Below are 22,380 nucleotides of genomic sequence, written 5' to 3'. Positions count from 1 at the left end.
CCAGGTAAAAACTGGTCTTAAAATGGCGAAACAAGGAGGAATGCATTATTTCTCCTCGTTTTTGCATTTTCCATGTGTGCTGCCTTGTGCAGCACACATGGACAAAGCAAAATGCCATTGTTGGTTTATGTACAGGAAGGTGTCATTTTGTTACTTTCATATGTGCTGCATGAAGCTGCACCCATTAAAGTGACAGGATGGCATTTCTAGGATTGTTTATGTGCAGAAAGGGACACCTTCCTACACATGAACAATTATCCCCTGCACACAGACACCCTTGCACTCTGGTGTAGGGTGCCTGCATTGGCGCTAAGTTGCTAAACTTAGCATCATCGCAGGGAGAAACCGAAGGCTGCACCACGTTCTTGTAAATATGGTGCAGCCTTGCGTTTCAGAAGTGGAGGAGAGGGGTGTTAAGCCAGGAAAGCCAACGCCTCTCTCCTCCACTTCCTTGTACATATGCCCCAGTGTCTTTCCAGTGCGGGTCTATGGTAGTGTAATTACCAAACAGGTGCCACTGGTTTGTAACTGTAGTGCTGATGTACTTCCAGTGCACTGGCAGTGCCATTTTACTGACACAATAGTTCTAGTGCTTGCATACTGGTAACGTAGTTCTGTTGTGATACTGATAGTTGTATATTGCATTTCCAGAATTAGTATGATTTACAAGCACTTTTAGAAAGGTCAGGTGTGTGCTGCAGCTAGTGAGCAACATGGTCCTAGGCGAACTGATGGTGCAACGCCATCTGGCTCCAGGGGTGTACACAAGGTTCAAGAAAAGGGTGCTGTGACTCTGGTGGGCAGGCAGATTGTGGGCAGGGTTGTGGAGAGAGGGAGGGACCAAGAGTGGGAACTAGTGTTGTTCTGAGAGACACTCTTGAAGGCAGAGTTCATATAAAGAGTGAGTTAAGGACATAGAATTGGGTTGTGCTGTGCCATGCAGGAGTGAAGCAAGGGGAGCAGGTGGTATAGGTATTGTGTTGAGAGCCATCTATGGCTACTGTGTTAGATGCAGAGAAAACTAGCATTGCCAAAGCTAATAGGTTTCACCTATGAGAACTACTGGCTTTGTCGATTTGTTTTAGCTTTGTTGTACAGCAGTGCAGCTGGAAGTTTTGAAAAACGTCTGGCGGGAATGGAGTGTGGGGAAGGAGGCACATAAGGGAGATGGCCTGCAAACACGTGCACTCTTGTGGAGTGATTTAACAAAAAGAAAAAAGTAGCCCTGAAAGCAGGAGCAGTGAAAGGGCACAAGTACTTGGGCAAGGCTCCAGAGGAGGCCCAAACTCAATAGAAGGAAGTGAAGCTGGCACATGCTGACCACAGACAAGCAAGCAAATGAGAGGCCAACCAATGGTAAGCAATGGGTGGGCTCAAAACTCACTGTAAGCCAACAAAGTTTCTTACAGGCGACAGTGCGTGCGCTGACTCAGGTGAGACCCAAACAGCTTAGCTTGAAGGGAAAGAGTGGAACATGGCTACAAGTGTAGGAGAGCAAAAATGTGGTTGTTGTAGGGTAGCCAGAAATTGTGTCAGAGGCCCTAATTTCGAGTTTGAAGAAATACAGGTGCTTTGTATCTCGGTCGATATGTAATGGTACGCAGGGGTACGTTATTGATTGAGTGCAATAAATAGTACATATTGGGAATTTCTAGTGAATAACGTGGATTTGGATACTTACTGCACTAACATCTGCATGACATTGTAACTACCACACACCTTTCCCTTGTTAGACCCAGGTGTGATCTCCAGAAAATTAACAAAGGGTGACATATTTATGGCACCTGGTGATTACCAGATGCAGTAAATACCACCCAAACTCATAATTCTGACCCCTGCACAAACAGTTGTTTATGCAGAGGTCAGACAATACCTGACCAACATGTAATCAGGGCGTTTAAAGCAATATCCAACCTGGCAGGAGGCCTCTGGTGCTGTACAAAGCATGTTTGTTCAAGACAGAATAAGATGGTTATTAAGTGGTGCATGCAGGGGGAATATATGTGTGAAGCATGGCAAAGAAGAGTGTTGGTGAGCTTGCAGTAAGTGTGTGTTTTCTGAGAGAAGTCTGTAGAAACGATAAGTTGAGCTGTACATAGTTAGTAGGCCAGGGTATCAGATATGTGGCTGTTGGTGCTTTAGGCGTCAGTGTATAAGTTAAGAGTCTTCCTTGTGTGAAGGTGGTGACTATGTTTAGTGTGCCCTGGAGACATGGGAGTAGGGAGGGCAGGAGATAGGCTGAGATGTCTTTCCTGGAGGCGTGTGACAGTGTGTGGTATGGCTGTGTCTCTCTAGACGGTCCCATCTCAATGGGTTTCAGAGTTTGGTGGCTGGCTCAGAGAATGAAACCCTCCTAGGAGTTTACGAGAAGCAGAGGGACCGTGAGCAGGTCTACTGACACTGATTGGAAACTACAGTTGTGACAATATTGGTCCAGTTTGGCTTGGAGGAACTCTGCACCACTTCTAAATACAACTCTCTGTTCAATGCTGTGTGGGGGTGATGTGACCAGGAGTAGGGATAGCACTGCTGTTTTGCTGTAGATCATGAAGTAGGGAAGCCGGGAGCCCAAAGCAAAGGGTGTAGGTGTAATCAGAGTGTGAAAGAACCAGTGTGCTTATTATCATGCTCCTTAGTGGAAATGCTGAGAGAGGAAAGACTTCCCTTGGACTTTAGGTGTCTTCATACTTGAGCTGACCCAAGTGCAGAATGAGGGAGCATGCACATACAAATGAACCTGACAAGAGTAGTGTATGGAAATGAGTTGTGAATAGGATTAGGAAAAGAGAAACAAGTCCTGTGCACACGCGAATGGAATACGTGGTCCTGAAGTCAGGACTCGACAGATAGTAGCAAAGTCTCTTGAGGTAGAAATGAAGGTCAAACACAAAGGTTATGAATGTGAAGACGATTTATAGGTCAGTACAAATAATAATAGCCAGCCGACACGTGTTTCGTCACACCGTGAAGGAGATGTGACTCATCAGGGCGGGGTGGCGGATCAAACTATATTGCCAGCCACGTGTGTTCCCTGCTCGTAAAAACGCGATCACTGAATCAGGACGGGTGCGTCCCAGATTCAAAACAGGGACCTGGGAAAAGAGCGCACTAGTCAGTGCGGGCGGGAAACGTTGTGAATCCGAGTAGTGGAGCCGGCTCGGATGGCTATTATTATTTGTACTGACCTATAAATCTTCTTCACATTCATAACCTTTGTGTTTGACCTTCATTTCTACCTCAAGAGACTTTGCTACTATCTGTCGAGTCCTGACTTCAGGACCACGTATTCCATTAGCTTGTGCACGGGACTTGTTTCTCTTCTGTTTGGTATAGGCCTTCCTACACCAGGACAGGGGTTGTTTGCCATCTGGGTTTGTTTTCCCCTGACCTGTCTTGCACCACGAGTTTTGATACCTACAGACATACTCAGTGATCACACAGCCTTGAGCGCCACATCTTCCTGTCCTCTCAATTCAACCCCAATCTCTTTATTCAAGGATTAGGAAAAGGTTTGGGGATCTGTCAGATCTGTCAGACAAGGAGGTTATCCAATCTGAGGTATCTGTTGCTGATTCTCATGTAGTGTATCAAAAACACAAAAGTTGCTGGGAGCAATCCTTGCAATACGTCTAACCACTGGCAATCACTCGGGCAGCATTCCAACCCATCGTTTTTTTGCTCACCATACCACCTCAGATTAGACCCGGCCATACACAAATCAGTCTTGACCCCGCTCCAAAAGTAAGAGCCCAGCCCAAATTGCCAAGCCAGGTCCTATCTGAACCAGATCAAAAGTAACCCAGGACCGGTTTCGCCCTGATTAGGGGCTTTACAGTGCTGAAAGTCGCTAAATGTTCCAAGAAGAGAGTACTTGATCCACTTGTGTCTGTATTTTGAAAACTCAGGATGGTCACACAACTTAAGTGATTGCTTTTGGTGCTCACGTAAGGGTTGTTATAGGAGTTTAGCTGGAATGGGTATGCTAGAGAGGGGTGTATAATTTAAGTTGTCTGGGTTGAGTGTGTGTCTTTTAGCTGTGGTTGAATATATTTTGTTTCAAATAATAGACAGAACAAAAACATTTTGTAATGAAGCAGGATTGGTGCAGTGTGCAACAATGGAAAGGGTCATACCCTAGTTGTAGTCAGAAGAAATATACATCTTCAAGGTACTTAGATGTGGAGTTACGAAGAGGTACTCTATATTCATTATATAATTACTGATGATAGGATGGTAGACAAGAAACCCTGCGCACAGTATTATGGTTGAACATTCAGCTGGTGAACTAGAAGTTGGTGGTACTTCAGTGATTGCATGGACGGAGTTCAGTGTGGAGATTCAATGTCTGTGTGACTTGAAGGACTGTATTGATTACTTTGACGATGAAGTGTCAGATGGTAAGTCTCCTAGACTTGGGATTGCTTTGTTTTATTGGTGGATGCTTGTGGGTTTATAATTGGGCTTGAAAATGTTTTTGGTGGGTGGCGGGTTGTTTTGTGTTATTATTTTTCTTTTGTATAGCTTATTGCTGCACGGCAATGCCTTCATTGTTTTTTGTAGACAGACTTCTCATGGTAAGGTGCAGTGAGCTTATGGTGGTGCATAGAGATCCTTAAAAGTGAGTGTTTGAACCATCTTGCTCAAGATGTTTGTGAAAATAGTATGTGGTTTTCATTGGACAAAAAGTTGGACGTCTGTCTTTGAAGCGGTGGTGGGGCGAGCTGGAGGCGAGGAATCGGGTGCTGATGCGAGTTCCAAATGCAAGGGCAGCTGGGAAGAGTTAGTAGGGCGTGACAGTGAGGATGATAGATGAAAAGCTAAGACCAGATGGTCTTCCAAGGCCTGAATTGAGCAGATCTCATTTACAGTATGGATTGCACTGTTACTGGGGTTGGTAACAAGATGGTGGATGCTGAGTGTTGAAGTGTTGTCAGTTTGAATACATATTCCTGCCGCCCAGGATAGTAAGGCATAGTTGTCGACGCATACACTTCTAATGTACGGTCACATGTGCAACCGAGTCATTTTGCGAGTTCCTAATTGCGTTTGTTTGCGACTCGCAATTAGGAACTCGCCAAATGCAATGTACAAATGTGTCTCAGTCACATTTTGCGATTCCAAATGTGGTCGTATTTGGTCTACCTCGTCAATTTTCATGAGGTAGGTTGCAATTTACCACCCAATGGGGCTTCCAAAAAACACACGGATGGTGGCCTGCTGGGGACAGCAGACCACCATGTCTGTGTTTGCTTTTAAATAAAGAAACTTTTTTTAATGCAGCCCATTTTTCTTAAAGGAAAATGGGATGCATATCAAAAATAAATATGAAAGGTTTTGGTTTAATTTTTTAAGAGTAGGCATGCCTCCTCGTAAAGTACATTTTTGCTGCCAGAGGGGAAAGGGCCCCCTGGGAACCCCCTTCTCGTTTGCCACTGGCTTACCACCTACTTGAAGTAGGCAAGAAACTGCAAATGTTTTGCATCGCAACTGGTCGCAAAATATTCGTACATCCCCCTGTGGCTTGCTAATAGGAAAGGACGCCCTTGTTATGCCTCTTCCTAATATCGACTTGCAAACCCTATTTTCCGAGTCGGTAATAGATTACTGACTCTCAAACTAGGGTTTGCACAAGCCAAAAGGCTAATTAGCGGTCGCAAATGGCCTGACTGACATTTTGCAACCACTAAAACCTTTTGTACATGTGACCCCTAGTTACTTAAGGTGTTAGCAGTTGTAGTGTTTGTGTGAAGATTTGTAATTAAGGAGGAGATGATAATGGGTAGAATTACAAGAGGAGCATTAGACATTTCCAGTCTTGCATGACAGACCCTTGGTGAATTTTGGCGCAGTTGTTGGTGATTGCTGTCCGTCTAGCCCTTTAGTTGAGTTCTTTCTTTATCAAAGTCTTGTAGCCTGGAGGCTATGTAGTGTTTGGGAAGATTCATTCAGTCACATTTCCATCAGTATCAAGAGATCCAGGCCCATGGCGAATTAAATCTGATCTTATGAGTTATAAAGAAGGCATCATAGCACAGAAGTGGTTGTGGATTCACATGAAAAGGATGCTATTTATTTATTTATTTACTTCATTTCTAAAGCGCACTATCACCTAAAAAAAGGCATCCTGGCGCTGACAAGCTCATATCGAAAGGGGACCAACTAATAAAGAGCTAGAGGGTTGGGAAAAAGCCATGTTTTCAAATGCCTCCTAAATGCAGGAAGGTCGGTGGCATGCCTAAGTTCAGCCGGAAGGGAATTCTAGAGTTTCGCCGCGGCCACCCCGAACGATCTACCTCCTGCTCTGGATCTCCTAAACCTAGGTATGGTCACTAACCTGGCCGAGGAGGAACGTAGATTGCGGGCCGTCGCATGCCACGAGAACTTCTTTTGTAAAATAGCAGGGCCCAACCCGTGGAGAGCTTTAAAGGCCAGACAGAGGGACTTAAATTGCACCCTCTGTCTCACTGGGAGCCAGTGCAGCTGAGCCAAAGCCCTTGAAGAAGAAGATCTTGTTGGCCACCCCAGGGCTAGTTTTGCCGCTGCAGACTGAATTCTCTGGAGTCTATCCATAAGGTAACATGGAGACTCCAACAGCAGGGAGTTACAGTAGTCTAACCTACTGAGCACGGTACAGCGCACCACCTCTATCTGAGCAAGGGGCGGTAACAGAGGAAGGATTTTTCTCAGGAGGCGAATAATGGCCAAACAGCCAGTTACTATCTTTGAGACATGCGCCTCCAGGGTAAGATCGCTATTAAACATCACACCCAGGTTCCGCACTACCTTCACAGGCTGCACCAAAGGAGAGAAATCAGCAGGCCAGAAGTTGCTTGGAAAAAGAGATTGTACCCTAGGCCTTGGGCAGTATAACCCCTCCGTCTTTCCTGTGTTGAATTGCAGGGAATTGGCCTTTCAACCAGCCCGCTGTATCTCGCATGCAGTTATGGAATACTTCCAAGGAGGTTGGCTCATCTCCCTCCAGGGAGAGAATCAACTGCGTATCATCAGCGTAGTTCACAATTTCAATCTTATATTGTTTGATGACCGCAATTAAAGGCTTCATGTAGATGTTAAATAATATCAGACTAACTGCCGAGCCTTGTGGAACGCCATGTGAGATGGTGGAAAAAGCGGATTGGAAGGGAGGGAGGGACACAGCTTGTTCTCTGTCCAGAAGAAAGGACTCAAACCACCCAAGGGCACTACCAGCAGCCCCCACCTCTCTCAGCCTATCCAGCAAAATACCATGGTTCACCATGTCGAAGGAGGCAGACAGGTCAAGCACGATCAACACCCCTGCCTGTCCCCTGTCTGCCCACCAACGAAGCTCATCCAGCACGGTCACCAAGGCCGTCTCGGTGCCATGGGCTGGCGGAAAGCCAAACTGGACTTCCTCCAGGAGCTTATGCTGTTCTAGGTGACTAGAAAGAGTGCCTGCCACCACCCGCTCTACAATTTTTGCCGGATAAGGTAAAAGCGAGATGGGCCTAAAGTTCTTGAGGCATTCAGGATAAAGGGTGGGCTTTTTCAATAAAGGGGTCACCACTGCTTGTTTCCACTGAGGTGGAACCACTCCAATAGTAAGCGACTGGTTACAAACCAGCTGAAGCATAGGGAAGAGCTCAGCCTTGAACTCCTTCCAGATTTTTTGTGGAATCGGGTCAAGCGGGGACCCAGATGTAATACCAAAGGCGACTCCCCTGAACTCCTCTGCAGACAACTGCGCAAATTCCACGAGGACTTATCTCCCCCCTGTTCACGAACGACTCCAGAAGTCAGCGAGCTGCCACAATCAGCTAACGCTAAAGTTTGTTGCTGCTCCACCCCCAGATCGTCAATGATCAGTTTGATTTTATCCTGGAAGAACCTGGCTAGGTTCTCACAGAGTTCCTGGGAGGGGGGGAACTCATTCTTGGCACAGTCCGGGCTAATAAGGCTATTCAAAATATAAAAAATGCTGCGGGAGCTATTCGGGGCATCGAGAATCACCCTAGAGAAGTGCGCTGCCTTAACTCTATGGGTCTCCTTCTTATAATCCACCCGCTTAGCTTTCCAAGCAAGCCTGTCCCTATCCAGGTATGCGTGCCTCCACTTTCTCTCCGCTTGTTCACATTCCCGCCTCAAATTTTTGAGGCTGTCCGTAAACCAGGGTGCGGAGGGTCTCCCCCTACTCCTATGATGTTTTAAAGGAGCAGAGGTGTCCAGAACCGAGGTAATCTTCGAGCAAAGGGCGGTGTAATTCACCTCAATCTGCATGTCAGGGGCAAAGCACTCCTCAACCATGAACATGGGTGAGGCACCTTTTTTCCAAGCAAGAGACTTCCAATCCCTGCTAACAAACTCCCTCACTTGACTAGATGTCCCTGCAGTAAGTGTGCCTGATTTCACAAAGAATTTGGTCAGGGAACGGTCAGTCCAGGCCATAGGTAAAACGTCCCCAACAGTAAGAAGGTTGGTCTCAGAGAAAATCAGATCCAACCAATGACCCCCTGTGTGGGTCGCCTGAGAGACTCGTTGAAAGAGGCCAAGGGCCTCACATGAGTGAATCATATTAGGAAGGCCTGTGTTCATAGTGCCATTCAACCACAGGTTAAAATCTCCAAGAATCACCAGTTGGCTGTGAGTAGCAGCCATGTTGGTGAGCAGTTCCAATAATGACTGCTGCTGGGCTAAAGTAAAGACCCCAGGTGGTCTATAACAGATAATTCCTGTTAGAAAAAGCCTCTGTGCATTCTTAAAAGAAAATCTAAATAGTTCACAGCCGCTGCACGCATCAATTTCGATGACATTCAAGTCCATCGTATCGCTAAAAATCACACCCACCCCTCCCCCCCTCCCACTAGTTCTGGGCTTGTGGCGGATATTAAACCCTGGCAGACAAGCATTCCCAGCATCAACTTCGCACTCCGGCGCATTCCATGTTTCGGTCATACACAAGAAGTTCAGCTCGTGAGCCTCCAACACCAGTTGTATCTCAACACTGTGTTTAGGGAGAGATCTCACATTCAAAAGCCCACCGGCTATAGTGTCACTCCTCAGGAAGTCCGACACAGGGAAAGCAGTGTTGGACAGCATAAGGATCCCTCTATCACATCCCCACTCACCGATGATGTTTAGTTCTTTACTGGTGTAATGTCTAGGATCACCCCCAACAACTGGCCTCGGTCCCATCTCAAAAGGGGCATCGTAACTGGCGCTGGGCGCGTCCTTGGCGCGGGTGGGCGCAGACGAGCTTGCCTTTGGCGCGCCTTCGGTGCGTCTGCTGCGCGCTCGCGCCAGCGTCTGCTTTTGTGTCCGTGAGTCCTGGGAGGTCATGGGAGACTAGACCGCCACTATGCTACTCCCAAGGTGGCGGGTCCGCTCGCACAGACGGACCCCCACGTCGGGAGAGCAGAAGAAAGAAGACGCGGTTAGCCCGTACCCCTTGTGCTCACAAATAGGTGCAGAGCGAAGTTGTGTACATTTAAAAAGTGTCCAGGTGAATTTATTTAAAAGTCAGGAAAGTTAACAGAAATGCCCCAAAAATAGAATGCCAAAGTAACAAATACATTTTAAAAAGGCAAGAGCCACAGCCGTTAGCTCTCTACCAGCAGCCTCCCACCTTCGAGCTGCCCTCACATGCTGCGCGCTCGCGCCAGCGTCAGCTTTTGTATCCGTGAGTCCTGGGAGGTCATGAGAGACTAGACCGCCACTCAGTCACATTTCCATCAGTATCATCCAGGCCCATGGCGAATTAAATCTGATCTTATGAGTTATGAAGAAGGCATCATAGCACAGAAGTGGTTGTGGATTCACATGAAAAGGATGCTATCAAGATCTCATGATGATTGTTTAGCTCAGCCCATCTGTTGGACAGACATTTACAGAGGAGTTGCATCCAGACTGGGATGCTGTGAACCTCAGGGCTGGTGTGTGCTGCAAGAGGGTCATCAGGTCTTAAAAGTATGTCAGAGATGTTACCAGCTTTAGGGTGCCTTTTCATTGTATGGGATTCCGCTGCCTTGGAGCGATAGCCAATAGGGCAATCACTTCTGCAAGGCTAGGAGAAGGTCCTTGAAGCGTCCGATGGTTAGAGCTGGAGTGTTTGAAAGTGCAGTGTATGGGTTTCTATGGGTTGATTTCAGGGGATCTATCAGTCCCAGGCCGGGTCTTAGGGACGGTGCGATCCAGGGTACTGAGACTCAATATTATGGATGTTAAGAGATCAACCTCCATAGATGAAGTTTTGATTTTGCTAGATGACCGGCTCAGAGCATTCTACAAGGTGTTAAATTTGTGATCTGCGAGTAAGGAAAATTTGCAGTTTTTCTCTATATTCCACAAAACAAAATGGAGACAGCACTGTCTACAATCTTTCCTGTGGACATGCACGCCCAATTTTTTAAAGATGTGAGGAGTTGTGCTCAAGTGTCAAAGAAGATGTGCGGGTACCTGGTCTGACATGGAACGTAGATGCAGAAATACTTTGGGAAATCGTAGAGTGGATAAGAGCATTAACGGCATGGTAGGAAGAAGTGGGACAATTGAGGTCATTTTCAGGGCAGTGAGATGGAGAGGAGTAGTGGGGTGAAGAGTAAGGGGCACTTGCAAAATGTTGTTTAGGGTGGCGGTAGGAAAGATTATGGGCTGCAGGAAATGATGATTGGATGTTTTTGGTAGAGGATTGGTTACTGTTATGGAGTTGACCATAAAAGGAAATTCGAGAAGGATACTTCCGCAATGGAAATATCTCAACTGGTACTGGAAGGTGTTTTGAGAGAGGAAAGGAGAGGGTTGTGGACAGAGTTGAAAAAGATAAATCAGAGCAGAGGGATAAATCGGAAAAGCGGGTCAAGAAGAGACTCTCCCTGCAGCTCACACACACTGTAGAGCTCTCTCTGGATACAGTTGCATTTAGAGTTCAGTTCTAGGACTTCTCACAAGGTATAAAATTCATCTCCTTTCAGTAACATCTCACCTTGCCCACCAAATGTGTGATTCTCACTCGCAATGAGTGAGACCTGAGGCCCCTGACTTCTGGTTGTGTAATTGTGTAGGCAATGTAATGACAGTGTCATACCATTTTGGTGAACATGCGGTGTAATTCTACAGTTGTAGCAAATGTGTGACTGTGATGCTGGTGTAAAATAAATGTGATTTTAGTATGATATGTTTAGTTACTGTATGGTGAAATGATCTAAAATCATCTTATTTGTATTCTCCTCCTTTTAGGATCGAGGAAGAGCTTGGCGACGAGGCGCGCTTCGCTGGTCACAACTTTCGCAATCCCAGCGCCCTTTAATCCGACTGTTGTGGAGGTCCTGAAGGGCCCAGAGCACACCTGCTGTATCAGCATCCACCTCGCCAACTGCTTGCAGGCTCCACACTCCTCCCAGAAAACCTTCCTTGCACCTCCATCCTGCTCCTGTTCCTTCTCTTCTCTCCCTCATCCCCAAGTTACTATCACCAGGCTCTCTCTTGCTAGCCCTGTTCCACTTTAGTCTTTGCAATCTCTCTACGTTGCTTGTCTTTCACTCCATTTCTTTTTCTCTCCTCATCAGTATGTTAATTCCCTCCCCTTGCCTTTTTCTTTTACTCTTTCTTTCCCTAGCAGACCCATCTGTGGAGAAGTGTGGCTCACTGGTTAGAGCAGGCAGACCCTGAAGCAGAGGTCAGACCCGGGACCAGGGTTCAATTCCCGGCTCGGCAGGGTCTGAGCCCAAGTGTCCTCGGACTCGATAATTCTCGCTTCGGTGCCTGACCTAATCATGGGTTCACACTCTGAAACACTGGGAATTAAGCTTGCTTAATCTCCACAACGGCCCCCCGCGGCGGGATGCCTGGCTTTCACCTTGGGGATGCCCTGTAGGGGCTATCTCACAGGGAAAAGCCAGGACGGGTTCCCAAGGCAAGCGCTTAGAGACCCCTGGGTGATAAGCGCTATATAAATCCAATATACAATACAATACAATATACAATACAATACAATCTCTCTCCTATGTCTGAAAGCCTTTCTAAGCCAGGTTTAGTTTCCCTCCACACCCAACTCTCTGCTACACCCTCCAGTGCATCTCTTTCTCTGTCTTTCCAGGCCTTTCTCTCTGACTTCCATCTTTTATCTATCTCCTAAAAGACAACAATGGCCATTTATGTCCACGCCTGATGGGACGCAATAATTTTTAACAAAAAGGGAGGACATTTCTAGATAAAATGTTTCGTGATAACCAATCCACAGCAGCACCAGGAGCCATGTTCCCGCCTCTAATTCACCCCTGCTGGACCTCCTGCAGCAAGTGGCCTGGTGTGCCACCATGACTAAGCTTCCCGTTGCCACACCTCGCGGACTCCTTTGGAGTAACAACCCTTTCCGGAGATCCTCTAGTGAGTGGGGCTGGTAATCAAAGGGGAACCAAAGAAAGACAATGGGTAAGCGTGGAAGGTTTGTTGTTCACCTACAACTAAACTGGCCTAATCTGACAGCCCACCACATGAAGGAACCGCCATCACATTCAGAAAACAGTAAAGTTCCATTTTTAGCCGTGGCATCCAGATAAGCATATGAACATTACTTTCGACTTGATTCTGGTCTGCTTCGAAGATTCACTGAGTTTGTGTTATGACTGGAACATGAAATAATACTGCCACGTTCTCATGTTTTCAAAAATAAAAATGCCAGCCGAAGTACCCAAAATATGGAGACACCAATAAAATAAGTGGCACTGAATACTGAATTATATTTCTATTATTGTATAAATATATTTTGGCCACATGAAATAACCGGCTATTTATTTTGAAATAGTTTGCCTTGGTCACTGATAGTATCACACGCGTCACATGCTCTCCGTCCGAAAACGTGACACCCCATGCAATGCCCCTGTTCCACCAATCCCTGCTATCACATGCGCTTTTAGCCTGTTAAATAAAATAAAAATGCAATGAGAAAATTAAGCCAGTAAATGAATAAAAATCGTTGATCTCAGCACTACCCCTGTGTCTGTCTCCATTGTCCTGTCCGTCTTATTGGAATACAGTTGTGGCAAAGCCTTCAGTGGGTTGACTATTGGGGTGGACATCAAACACACAAAAGGTGATGGCAGGAATGCGTGCAATTTTTCCAACCCCTGGCAGTCGCTCGGGACACCAATCCAATCCATCATTCTTTTGCCCACCATGAAACCTCAGATTACACCCAGCCATATGCAAATCACTCTTAGTCCTACTCCAATAGGAAGAGTCCAACCCGAACTGCCAAGCCAGGTCCTTTTTGAACCCAAGAGCAGGTTTGGTTGAATTGTGACTCTTCGGTCTGCTGCAGCTTGGTTCCTGTGTCACAGTGAGCAAGGGACCTATTTCTAGCCATAACCTTGGTTTCTTGGGGTATTACATCAAATACTCAAAGGGTAATGGGAGGAATGCTTGCAATTTGTCTAACCACCGACAATCGCTTGGCATAGCATTCCAACCCATTGTTATTTTGCCCAACATGCCACTGCAAGTTAGACCCAGCCATATGCAAATCTGTCTTGGTCCTGCTGCAATAGGAATAATCCTGTCCGAACTGCCAAACAAGGTCCTCTGTGAACCAAAACACAAGCAACCCAGGACCGGTTTTGGAGCTTTTCAGTTGAGTGCAGCTTGTGTGTTTGATATCAAGGGAGGAAATTAACCAGACAGTCATTCACATCCTTGATGTATAGGTTTAAAAAAAGGGCCCGGTTCTCTGACTTTAGATAGCGAATTACAGCGGTTTCGGCCATTGACCCACTGCCTAAATTATAGAAATGGGGTGGTTTTGCTTCCTGTTGGTGGTTGTTTCTTAGATCTATCTGGGACAGCAAATGTCAAAGTAAATGCAATAAGTGCTACAAAGATTGTTTAAGGTAATGTGCTTTGCCTTTAGAAATCAAATGATGAGACTGCTCCAGGAACCAAGTTGTAATCTAAACCTACCTTGGCCCCTTCTTTGCAGTCTGCCAAATGGAACCTTCTCATATAGATTTTTTTGCCCTCACATTGCTTTTTTTACCGGGAATATAGCAATAATATTTTATGTTTCACAGGATCTAACTCCACAATGACCCAAGACCCAAGCATGGGACTTTAAACAGCATTGTTCATTTGACCCCATTTAGGGGTTGGCGACAAGATGCAATCGTCAAACCAGAGGACGAAGGTGACACTAGATGAGAACAGCTGAACACGCGCTTTGAACTGTGGAAACTTCTGCAGCACCTGTCCTCACCGAACTATCCACATGTGAAGACAAGGTGCATCTGTTTCCAGATGTGCTCAGAGCATACAATTGCCATCTTGCTCCATGTCATGAGGTCTCCAACAACCTAATGCCTTCTGAGAGTTACACCCTTAGGTTGCTGCCACTAACCAATTGAACCAGCTCAACTAAGCAAGATGCAACCGTATAGGAAAGGATGCAACAAAGCCGAGGAAAGTTGCAACTTTTTCTTTCATTGAGAGCTGAGAAGAGCTTTACCGATATTCCATCGGAAACACAAACAAATGCACCTTTACCATCAGATGATCAATGGAGAGCCGTATTGACGCCTCTTGATGCTGCAGACCAACAACAGTCCATCAAACTAAGCCTGAACTTCAATCTATGAAAGATACCAATACTGGAGAACCAGAGTTACAGGTAAGTAACTTCTTTCTGTACAACTGTGCTATACGACAGCATCGCCCGTGCGTCTCGTACACATGCATTTCCAGCCGACATGAGGTTAGTATAAAGTGTTCTTGAAGCCAAGGAAAGGATCTGTATACTGACGCTTCCAGTGGTGCTACAAATGTCTTTCTTCTCGCTGTGGTTATACACAGCTGTGCCTTGCTTTAACCGGACGAAGAACAGCTTCATGTTTGCATCTACCCTATGCAGTCTACACCATACATGGCTTCGAGGGACAGCCAAGGACAGTGCTGCTTTTAGTTGGGTTAGGAACTGCTGCGTCTGCTCATAGTGTACTTAAGTATGTAGAGGTACTTGTACAGCTCAAGGGTCTTCAACCTCTTCTGTAAAGCGACCTATTTTGGTCAAGAGAAATCATCTCGAGCTACTAATATATTAGCTGTGACGGTAGTTACCACGTCAGACCTGGTCATCAGAATTGTTTCAACTCTTGTAGGCCCTCACTCACTCCAGGTACCTGCTCTCCCCTCTCAGACGAGACCTTAGTCACTTAGCACCAGGGCCCACTGTGCCAAGGCCTTTGATGCTTGGTGATTGGTTATGTTGCATGCTTCCTGCTGTCAATCACTCTGAAAGTGTGCTTGATCCTTTGGAATTGATTGGGCTGCCTGCAAATTTTAGGGACTCCAATTTTGTAAGGCTGACTCCTGCATAATGCAGGAGGCAGTACGGCTGTCAGATCCACTGAATTATGTATTGGGCAGGCCTCCATGTCCAAGAGCTGCCCACTGACAGCTGGTGAGCTGCTGGTAGCTCCAGAGGTACCCGATGGAGACCCCTGGTATAATGCAAACCTATCTGGACAATGCTGAGCAATTGGAGAGGTTGACTGGTGTGACTCTGGGTCTTTTACTCAGAGGCAGGCGACAGCTGTATGTGTGCTTTCATCAGAGTCATGGACGTCTGTATCGGTGTATCCAGATGGGCTGTGAACAGCTGCACCAGAGTGTCTCAGCGAGCTGATGACATCTGCACCTGTTGTAGTGGAAAACAGCTGTACCTGTTCATTGAGCTCTGGCTAAGATGATGTGTCGGCTTCGTCTCTTTGGGTCTGTCTCTTAATGCCTGCCTGTCAAGGTTCAAACTCTATCTCTGTCTCTCAAATGTTGTGTGTCTCCTTCTCTATGCATTTTTCTGCCTGTCCGTAAATCTACAACTGTCTCTCTTTTGCATGTTGCTGTCAGGGCCGGCTTTAGCGCTGGTGGCGCCCTGTGCGACAACGTTAGTTAGCGCCCCTCATGGGCACCTCCCACAGACTCCCACACTACTAATAACCTTGAACGGTACCCCCTCAAGTCTCCATAACCACGCTCTCGCAGATGTATTTAATAGCGCCACCTATACCAGTGTAGGGTGTCAGAGCACTTTACATCATAAAACCTACACAGAGACCATCAATCATACATGTGTAAATCAGTGTTTAGGAAATGTTACATAATACAGAGGACTACAAGGTGTAGGAGTGACATGTCATTCATACTGGTAGGGAGGATAGTTTAAGAGTGCTTGGTCTGGAGAAGCACAGACTCAGAATATAAAACATAACCCCATGGTTGGGAGTTACATTTAATAATTTAGGATTTTTTTTAACCGAAATGAACCCTTTTTGAAACATCAGAAAGATGGAGGAAAACATCATAATCTATTCCTTGCAGTTTGCATGCAGCTCTTTGATGACAGTTATTGGTTCACTGTTCCATTTTAGGATTTTAACATATACACTGCAAGTTACAAAAGGATCTCTCTGACAAAAGCACTGACCTATTTAAACTATATGCACTTTATAATCTGCATGGTACACATTCTTTGCAGCAGGCACATTAACCCGCTGTGCTTCCATAAAAGGAGCAAAAACTTCCAATTGACAAAACTCCTTCTTGCTCCAAGAAGAGCATTACTCACAGAGTTATCTTGACATTTTTATTTTTGTATGAACATTGCGGAGGCCAGCAATGCAGCAGCAGGTGCTTTCAAAACCTCGAAATACTTCCAAACAGGCGCCCCATCAAAAAGTCAGCTCCCTAGCACCGGCCCTGGTAGCTGTCTCTTTCTTTGTGTGCCTAGCCCAATTGGTCAACTCTCTGGTTTACAATAGCCTTTACTTTCTTCACTTCCTCTATTTTGCAGGACAGAAGGCTACTGGACAGAAAGTTGGCAATGATACATCAGACCTCTGCTCTATCTCCTCAGCCACCCTGGGTAAAGAGCTGAGCTGGACCATCACAGGTTCAGCCCTGGTTGTTTACTTTCCCAAAAAACAAATGTCCTGGAAAGCCAAAAAGACCAACAGCCAAGCAACAGATGTTCAAACTGCGTCCAAGATTCTTTTTGAGATACCAATGGGCACTTCACAAATCTTGAATGAATGGATAAATCAAATACCATTTATCGAACACACTGTGACCAGAAAGTGCCCTGGTGCTGAAAGATTTATAGCCTGTCCTTTAACAAACATTAGAATCAAAAGAAATGTGTTCTAAGATCCTTGTGAAAAGAGGACAGATCTTCGTGTCTAGTTGATGGAGCTCCAAAATGTTTAGTAGTCTTAGGGTCAAGGCTGAGTGCCTGAAAAGTTTCAGTGCTCCGTCCATCATCCCCTTTTGTATTGCTTTGTTCGCCCTAAGTTGGCAGGGTATGCCCACCCGTGGGTCCCTTGCTCACTTTGCACTGGATTCAAGCAAACCTGGCTGAAGAGGGGTGTTACCCAGAAACCGGTCCCACAATGCTTGTTTCCGATTCAGGGTAGACCTGTCTTGGCAGTTCAGGCTGGACTGTTCCCATGAGGCACAGGGTCAAGACTGATTTGCATATAGCTGGGTCTGAACTGAGGTGGCACAGTGAGCTAAAGAACGATGATGGATTCAACCCAGATCTGTGACTGGGGGTGAGTGTCTGAAAAGTTTCAGTGCTCCATCGTTCATCTCCTTGTGTTTGCTTAGGGTCAAGGCTACCAGGTCAGTCTGAGGAAGTTCCATTAGGGTTCCAACTGAGCAGAAGTCATGGCAGGGAGACCAATGGTGCGGTACATCCTCCAGGGGTACGAAACCTGTGGGGCCAGTATCTTGAAACTGGGTTCTTCCGCATCATAGATTCCCACAAGTCTGGTAACACCTACTGGGCCAACAGTCTCATCAGCTGGGTCTGGGGACTTGGGTTATAAGATAAGGGTTGTACCCCAAATTCAAAACAGCATACCTCTGGAACCCTGACAGCTAGAGTATTTCAAATTGATTGGACGTGGAAAGTAAAAACGTTTGTCTCCCTTGGTATGAAAACAGACTGAGACAAGTTTCCCTAAGGATGGAGATGGTAAGAATTGGGATGGGGTGACTCACATTTTTTATGACATAAATGGCTTTATTTTAGTTGTCTCCCACCTAAAACGGCCTACAGTTCAATACAGGTCAATGGGGAAAATAAACTTCCTGAATTTATTGTTCCAAATCTCCCGCCTTCTTTCTTCCGAATGCTGGCATGTATTCTCGCGCTCCCCAGACTTGATATTCTGCAATAAATCTAAGTTGATTTTACGTCTCAGGCCACACAGATCCTTTTTGGATCAGTCCAGTCATTATGGGCTGCAAAGTTCTCATTGCTACTGGGCGGCTCACTCCCTAGACAAAAGCGCCACAGAGGCTTCAGTCAGCTGGACATTACGCCTTGTCTCCTCATCAGGGGAAGTCTTCTGGCCTCACACCAGGTATACAACACCCTCTTCTTTCAAGGAGGGTCAATGGCTTCTCCAAGGTCCAATATCTTTTCCTGGACTTGAGGGAATTAGCGACCATAAATGTCCCCTTCCTGGCAAGCATCTTTTTCAATCAATCAATAAGTATTTGTAGAGTGTGCTGATCACCCTGAGGGGTATCCAGAGGCTGCCTGGGGTGGGGCTACTCGAACAGCCAGGTCTTGAGGCCTCTCCTGAATCCGGGGAGGAGATAGAGGTTCGGAGGTGGATGGGGGGGTAGTTCCAGGCCTTGGCAGCGAAGTGGGAGAAGGAACATTCTGCGTCTCGAGTACAATGGATGCGGGGGATGGTGGCAGACCACAGGTGTCTGGTGGGCTGGTAGAAGGTCAGGCGGATATTCAGGTATTCTGGTCCCTTGTTGTGGAGGGCTTCGTAGGCGTGCGTGAGCAGCTTGAAGTGGCATCTCTTCTTGATGAGGAGCAATGAAGGCTATGGAGGTGGGGGGTGATGTGGGATTGTCTGATGCGTTCTGATTTGTTTGGAGGTGCTTAAGAAGGAGGGTGGTGGTTCCAGTGTAGAGGGCATTCCCATAGTCAAGTCGACTGGCGATGAGAGCTTGAGAGGCAATTCCTCTGGTGTCCGTCTTTTTGGGGTGGTTCACAGTCTCCTTGCGAGTACACATTACCCACTGGTGCAGGCATTATTGGCTGAGCATTAATCCTTCTTTGAGAGCAGTGGGGACTGCCAGAGGCAACCAAAGCATAAAGTTGGTTCATAACAGGAACACGGAAATAGAATGTATTGCATTCTGACCCCCGAAGTGACACTAAGAAAAATAGGAGGTGTTCAGGTACTGCAGGCAGGCATTATTCCACAGGGACCCTGATATATAACCTCCCAGCTCACTGCTCATCTATGTGTTCTCTGGGGCTGTTCACAAGGAACAGTCAGGACAACCACCTGAGGGGGAAAGACCTCTTTGTGCATGTCGTGCTTGCACAGAACATACTCCATGCCACACCGTTTAAGAGTCAGCAACAATTGCGTAACATGCCACAAAACTGCTTGCACACATCCACACATGTTAAGATTTTGAAAGTGGGAGACTTTTAACAACAAAAAATCAGGGAAATTAGTTTTCTCTGTTGACTTAATGGAAGTGGAGAATATTTTAGTTGGGGGGGGACAACTACAATAAAGCCATTTTTTTATTTAAAAAGTTGAGTCTCACGCCTACATCAGATCTATTGGAATATATTCACATTTTATGGAGGGAATGTATGAAAATCAGTTATGGAGGACTGCACAGAAGTTCCAGGGGAATGACCGTCGTTTGCTTGGGTGGACTCAGATAGGATGGCCAGCTGACCAGTATCTTGGTCGATATTTTCATGCCAAGAAAGGTAAAAAAAAATTGAGAAATCAATAAAAATTGTGCATTTTTTTCTCCTTTTAATATAAACTTAAAGCAAAAAAATACAAGATGAAAACACATCGAAAGGATTATAATGCTGAGAACAAGCTTAAAACAGTTTTACACTTTTAAAGCAAATAGGGGCAGAATTACAGAGTACAAAAGGAGTAACCCTACTCGCAGACAGTGAAGTCCACCTAAGAAAAAACATACAGGGCAAGCTACAAAAAAAGGCAAACGGTCAGGGCGCGACAGCTTTCCCAGCCAACTGATGACTTCTGCCCTTACACTCTCTGAGTGTCTCTGCCGTTTTCTCTCTTCCTGTCACTCTTTGTCTCTGACCTTCTGTCAGGTTGTCCTATATGCATTTCTTTACCTCTCTTATAGCCTAACCAAGTCTAACGTTATCTAATGTTGGAGGCGTGTTTCTAGATCTGCCTCTGCTGGTCGGTCTCACTTTCTGCTTCTGTCTCTGTGTCTTTGTCTGCCTCTGCTGGTCTCAGTCTCACTCTTTCTGCTTCGGTCTCTGTGTCTTGATCTGTCTCACTCTTTCTGCTTCTGTCTCTGTGTCTTTATCTGCCACTGCAGGTCTGTCTCCTTTCGGCCTCTGTCTCTTGATTTGTCTCTGCAGGTCTGTCTCCCTTTCTGTCCCTGTATCTGTGTTTTGATCTTTCACTTCAGGTCTGTCTCACTTTCTGGACTTGTCTCTGTGTCTTTGTCTGTCACTGCAGGTCTGTCTCCGTTTCTGCCTCTGTCACTGTGTCTTGGTCTGTGTCTTGGTCTGTCACTACAGGCCTGTCTCACTCTGTCTGTTTCTCTCTCTCTGTCCTGATCTGTCACTGCAGGTCTGTCTCACTCTTTCTGATTCTGTCTCTGTGTCCTGATCGGTCACTGCAGGTCTGTCTCCCTTTCTGCCTCTGTCTTTTTATCTGTCACTGCAGGTCTGTCTCCCTTTCTGCCTCTGTCTTTTTATCTGTCACTGCAGGTCTGTCTCCCTTTCTGCCTCTGTCTTTTTATCTGTCACTGCAGGTCTGTCTCCCTTTCTGCCTCTGTCTTTTTATCTGTCACTGCAGGTCTGTCTCCCTCTTTCTGATTCTGTCTCTGTGTCCTGATCTGTCACTGCAGGTCTGTCTCCCTTTCTGCCTCTGTCTTTTTATCTGTCACTGCAGGTCTGTCTCCCTTTCTGCCTCTGTCTTTTTATCTGTCACTGCAGGTCTGTCTCCCATTCTGCCCCTGTCTAAGTTGATCTCCACTTCCACAAATCCCATGTGACGTGACACACGCATAGCAGACACTGTACACACTGGGGTAGGTAAGGAGCTTAGCTGTGGGAGACTGAACAGGCTCTGAGACGCCCACTAGGCCTTGTTGGGTCAAACCTCTCTCAAAGCATCCAGGACAAGCCAGCATCCTTCTCCCAGGGGACTAGAACCGTGAGGCATCCACATCTTTTCACTGACTGCTGCCTCTAGCAGATTCTAGACTCTGCTATTCGGGGAGTCTGTGCAGAGCAGACATTCGCCGATAGATGGCAGTGTCCGCTGCTCCCTACTGAGGCCATGTGCAGTGATGGCTTCTGGTAGCTGTTAATCTAATGCAGGAGTAGAGGTTATTACTCGGAGTCAGGACTCCACATGCTGATCATTCTCTCAGATCAGGGGCACATCTCTTTCTTTAAAGCAGAGGGGGGCTAGCAGGTGGGTTACAGTTTTCTTGCAGTAAGACCAGGCCTGGTGACACTTTGGAAGGACATTGTGACTGTGATCCAACCTGGAGGTCCCTTAGGGTTAGGCAAGGTCAATTCCAACGTGTCTTTAGCTAGAGGATGAGCCCCATCCTTCCGTGCCCCCCCCCCCCCCCAGCCCCCCTACCCACACTATGTTTGTCTCTATCGCACTATAGGCTCCTAATAGTTATATACTAATGGCTGTCCCTCAAGACTGAGGCAGAGAGAACCAAGCATGAGATGATGCTTTTGCCCTTTGCAGTGGATGAGAGCAAAGCCAGACCAATCTGCCCAGAAACTTGAACCATCTTGGGTTTGTGGAGTGAATTCAACAAGCATTTGCAATGCAATAGGTCTCGCATTTGCGAGAGGTTAAGCTATTGGTATTGTAAATGACAATGGCTTTTATTTGTCTGTTTTGATAATTAACACATACATAAAAGGCATTGTCATTTACAATGCCAATAGCTCAAAGTCTTGTAAATGTGAAACCTATTTCATTCCAAAGAAGCGGCTGCCGTTGTCCCAGCTGCTTGGAAAGTGAAAGCGGGCATGGTGCACTGAATGTTGCAGGAAAAGCAGGTCATGCCTGCAGTAAGAGAAACTTATTAAAGAAAATAGTGCTAACAGATTAAATAAGACATACCGTGTAACAACAGAAGATGAAAGGGCCAGTCCTCATGGGAGGTTACAAATGAAGACAAGGCGGACTAAGGAGGGACTAACAGGCCTAATAACGAATCAGAAGCCAGCATTTACAATGACACAAGCCAATGAAAAATATGGGTGAAGAGTGGGCGGAGCTTAATGCCCCATCCTTCTTCTCTATGTTTCCTGCGGGAAAAGCATGGGACATTTGAACAGACAGT

At 46.3% G+C, this 22,380-nt stretch overlaps 1 protein-coding gene across 1 annotated transcript in view; it reads left to right on the top strand.

Annotated features, from left to right (window-relative positions):
• ENO2 (enolase 2) overlaps positions 1-12,962 on the top strand; it is an 82,196-nt gene extending 69,234 nt beyond the window's left edge. The window contains exon 12 of the mRNA XM_086932920.1: positions 11,212-12,962. Within this exon, the coding sequence (XP_086789046.1) occupies positions 11,212-11,281 (70 nt within the window). The 3' untranslated portion in view covers positions 11,282-12,962. The remainder of the gene's footprint in view (positions 1-11,211) is intronic.
• The last annotated feature ends 9,418 nt before the right edge of the window (positions 12,963-22,380 follow it).

This window comes from Lissotriton vulgaris, chromosome 7 (assembly GCF_964263255.1).
Source record: "Lissotriton vulgaris chromosome 7, aLisVul1.2, whole genome shotgun sequence".
NCBI lineage: Eukaryota > Metazoa > Chordata > Amphibia > Caudata > Salamandridae > Lissotriton > Lissotriton vulgaris.
The sequence above is the reverse complement of the archived record's forward strand: the minus strand, read 5'-3'. Positions and strand labels throughout refer to the sequence as shown.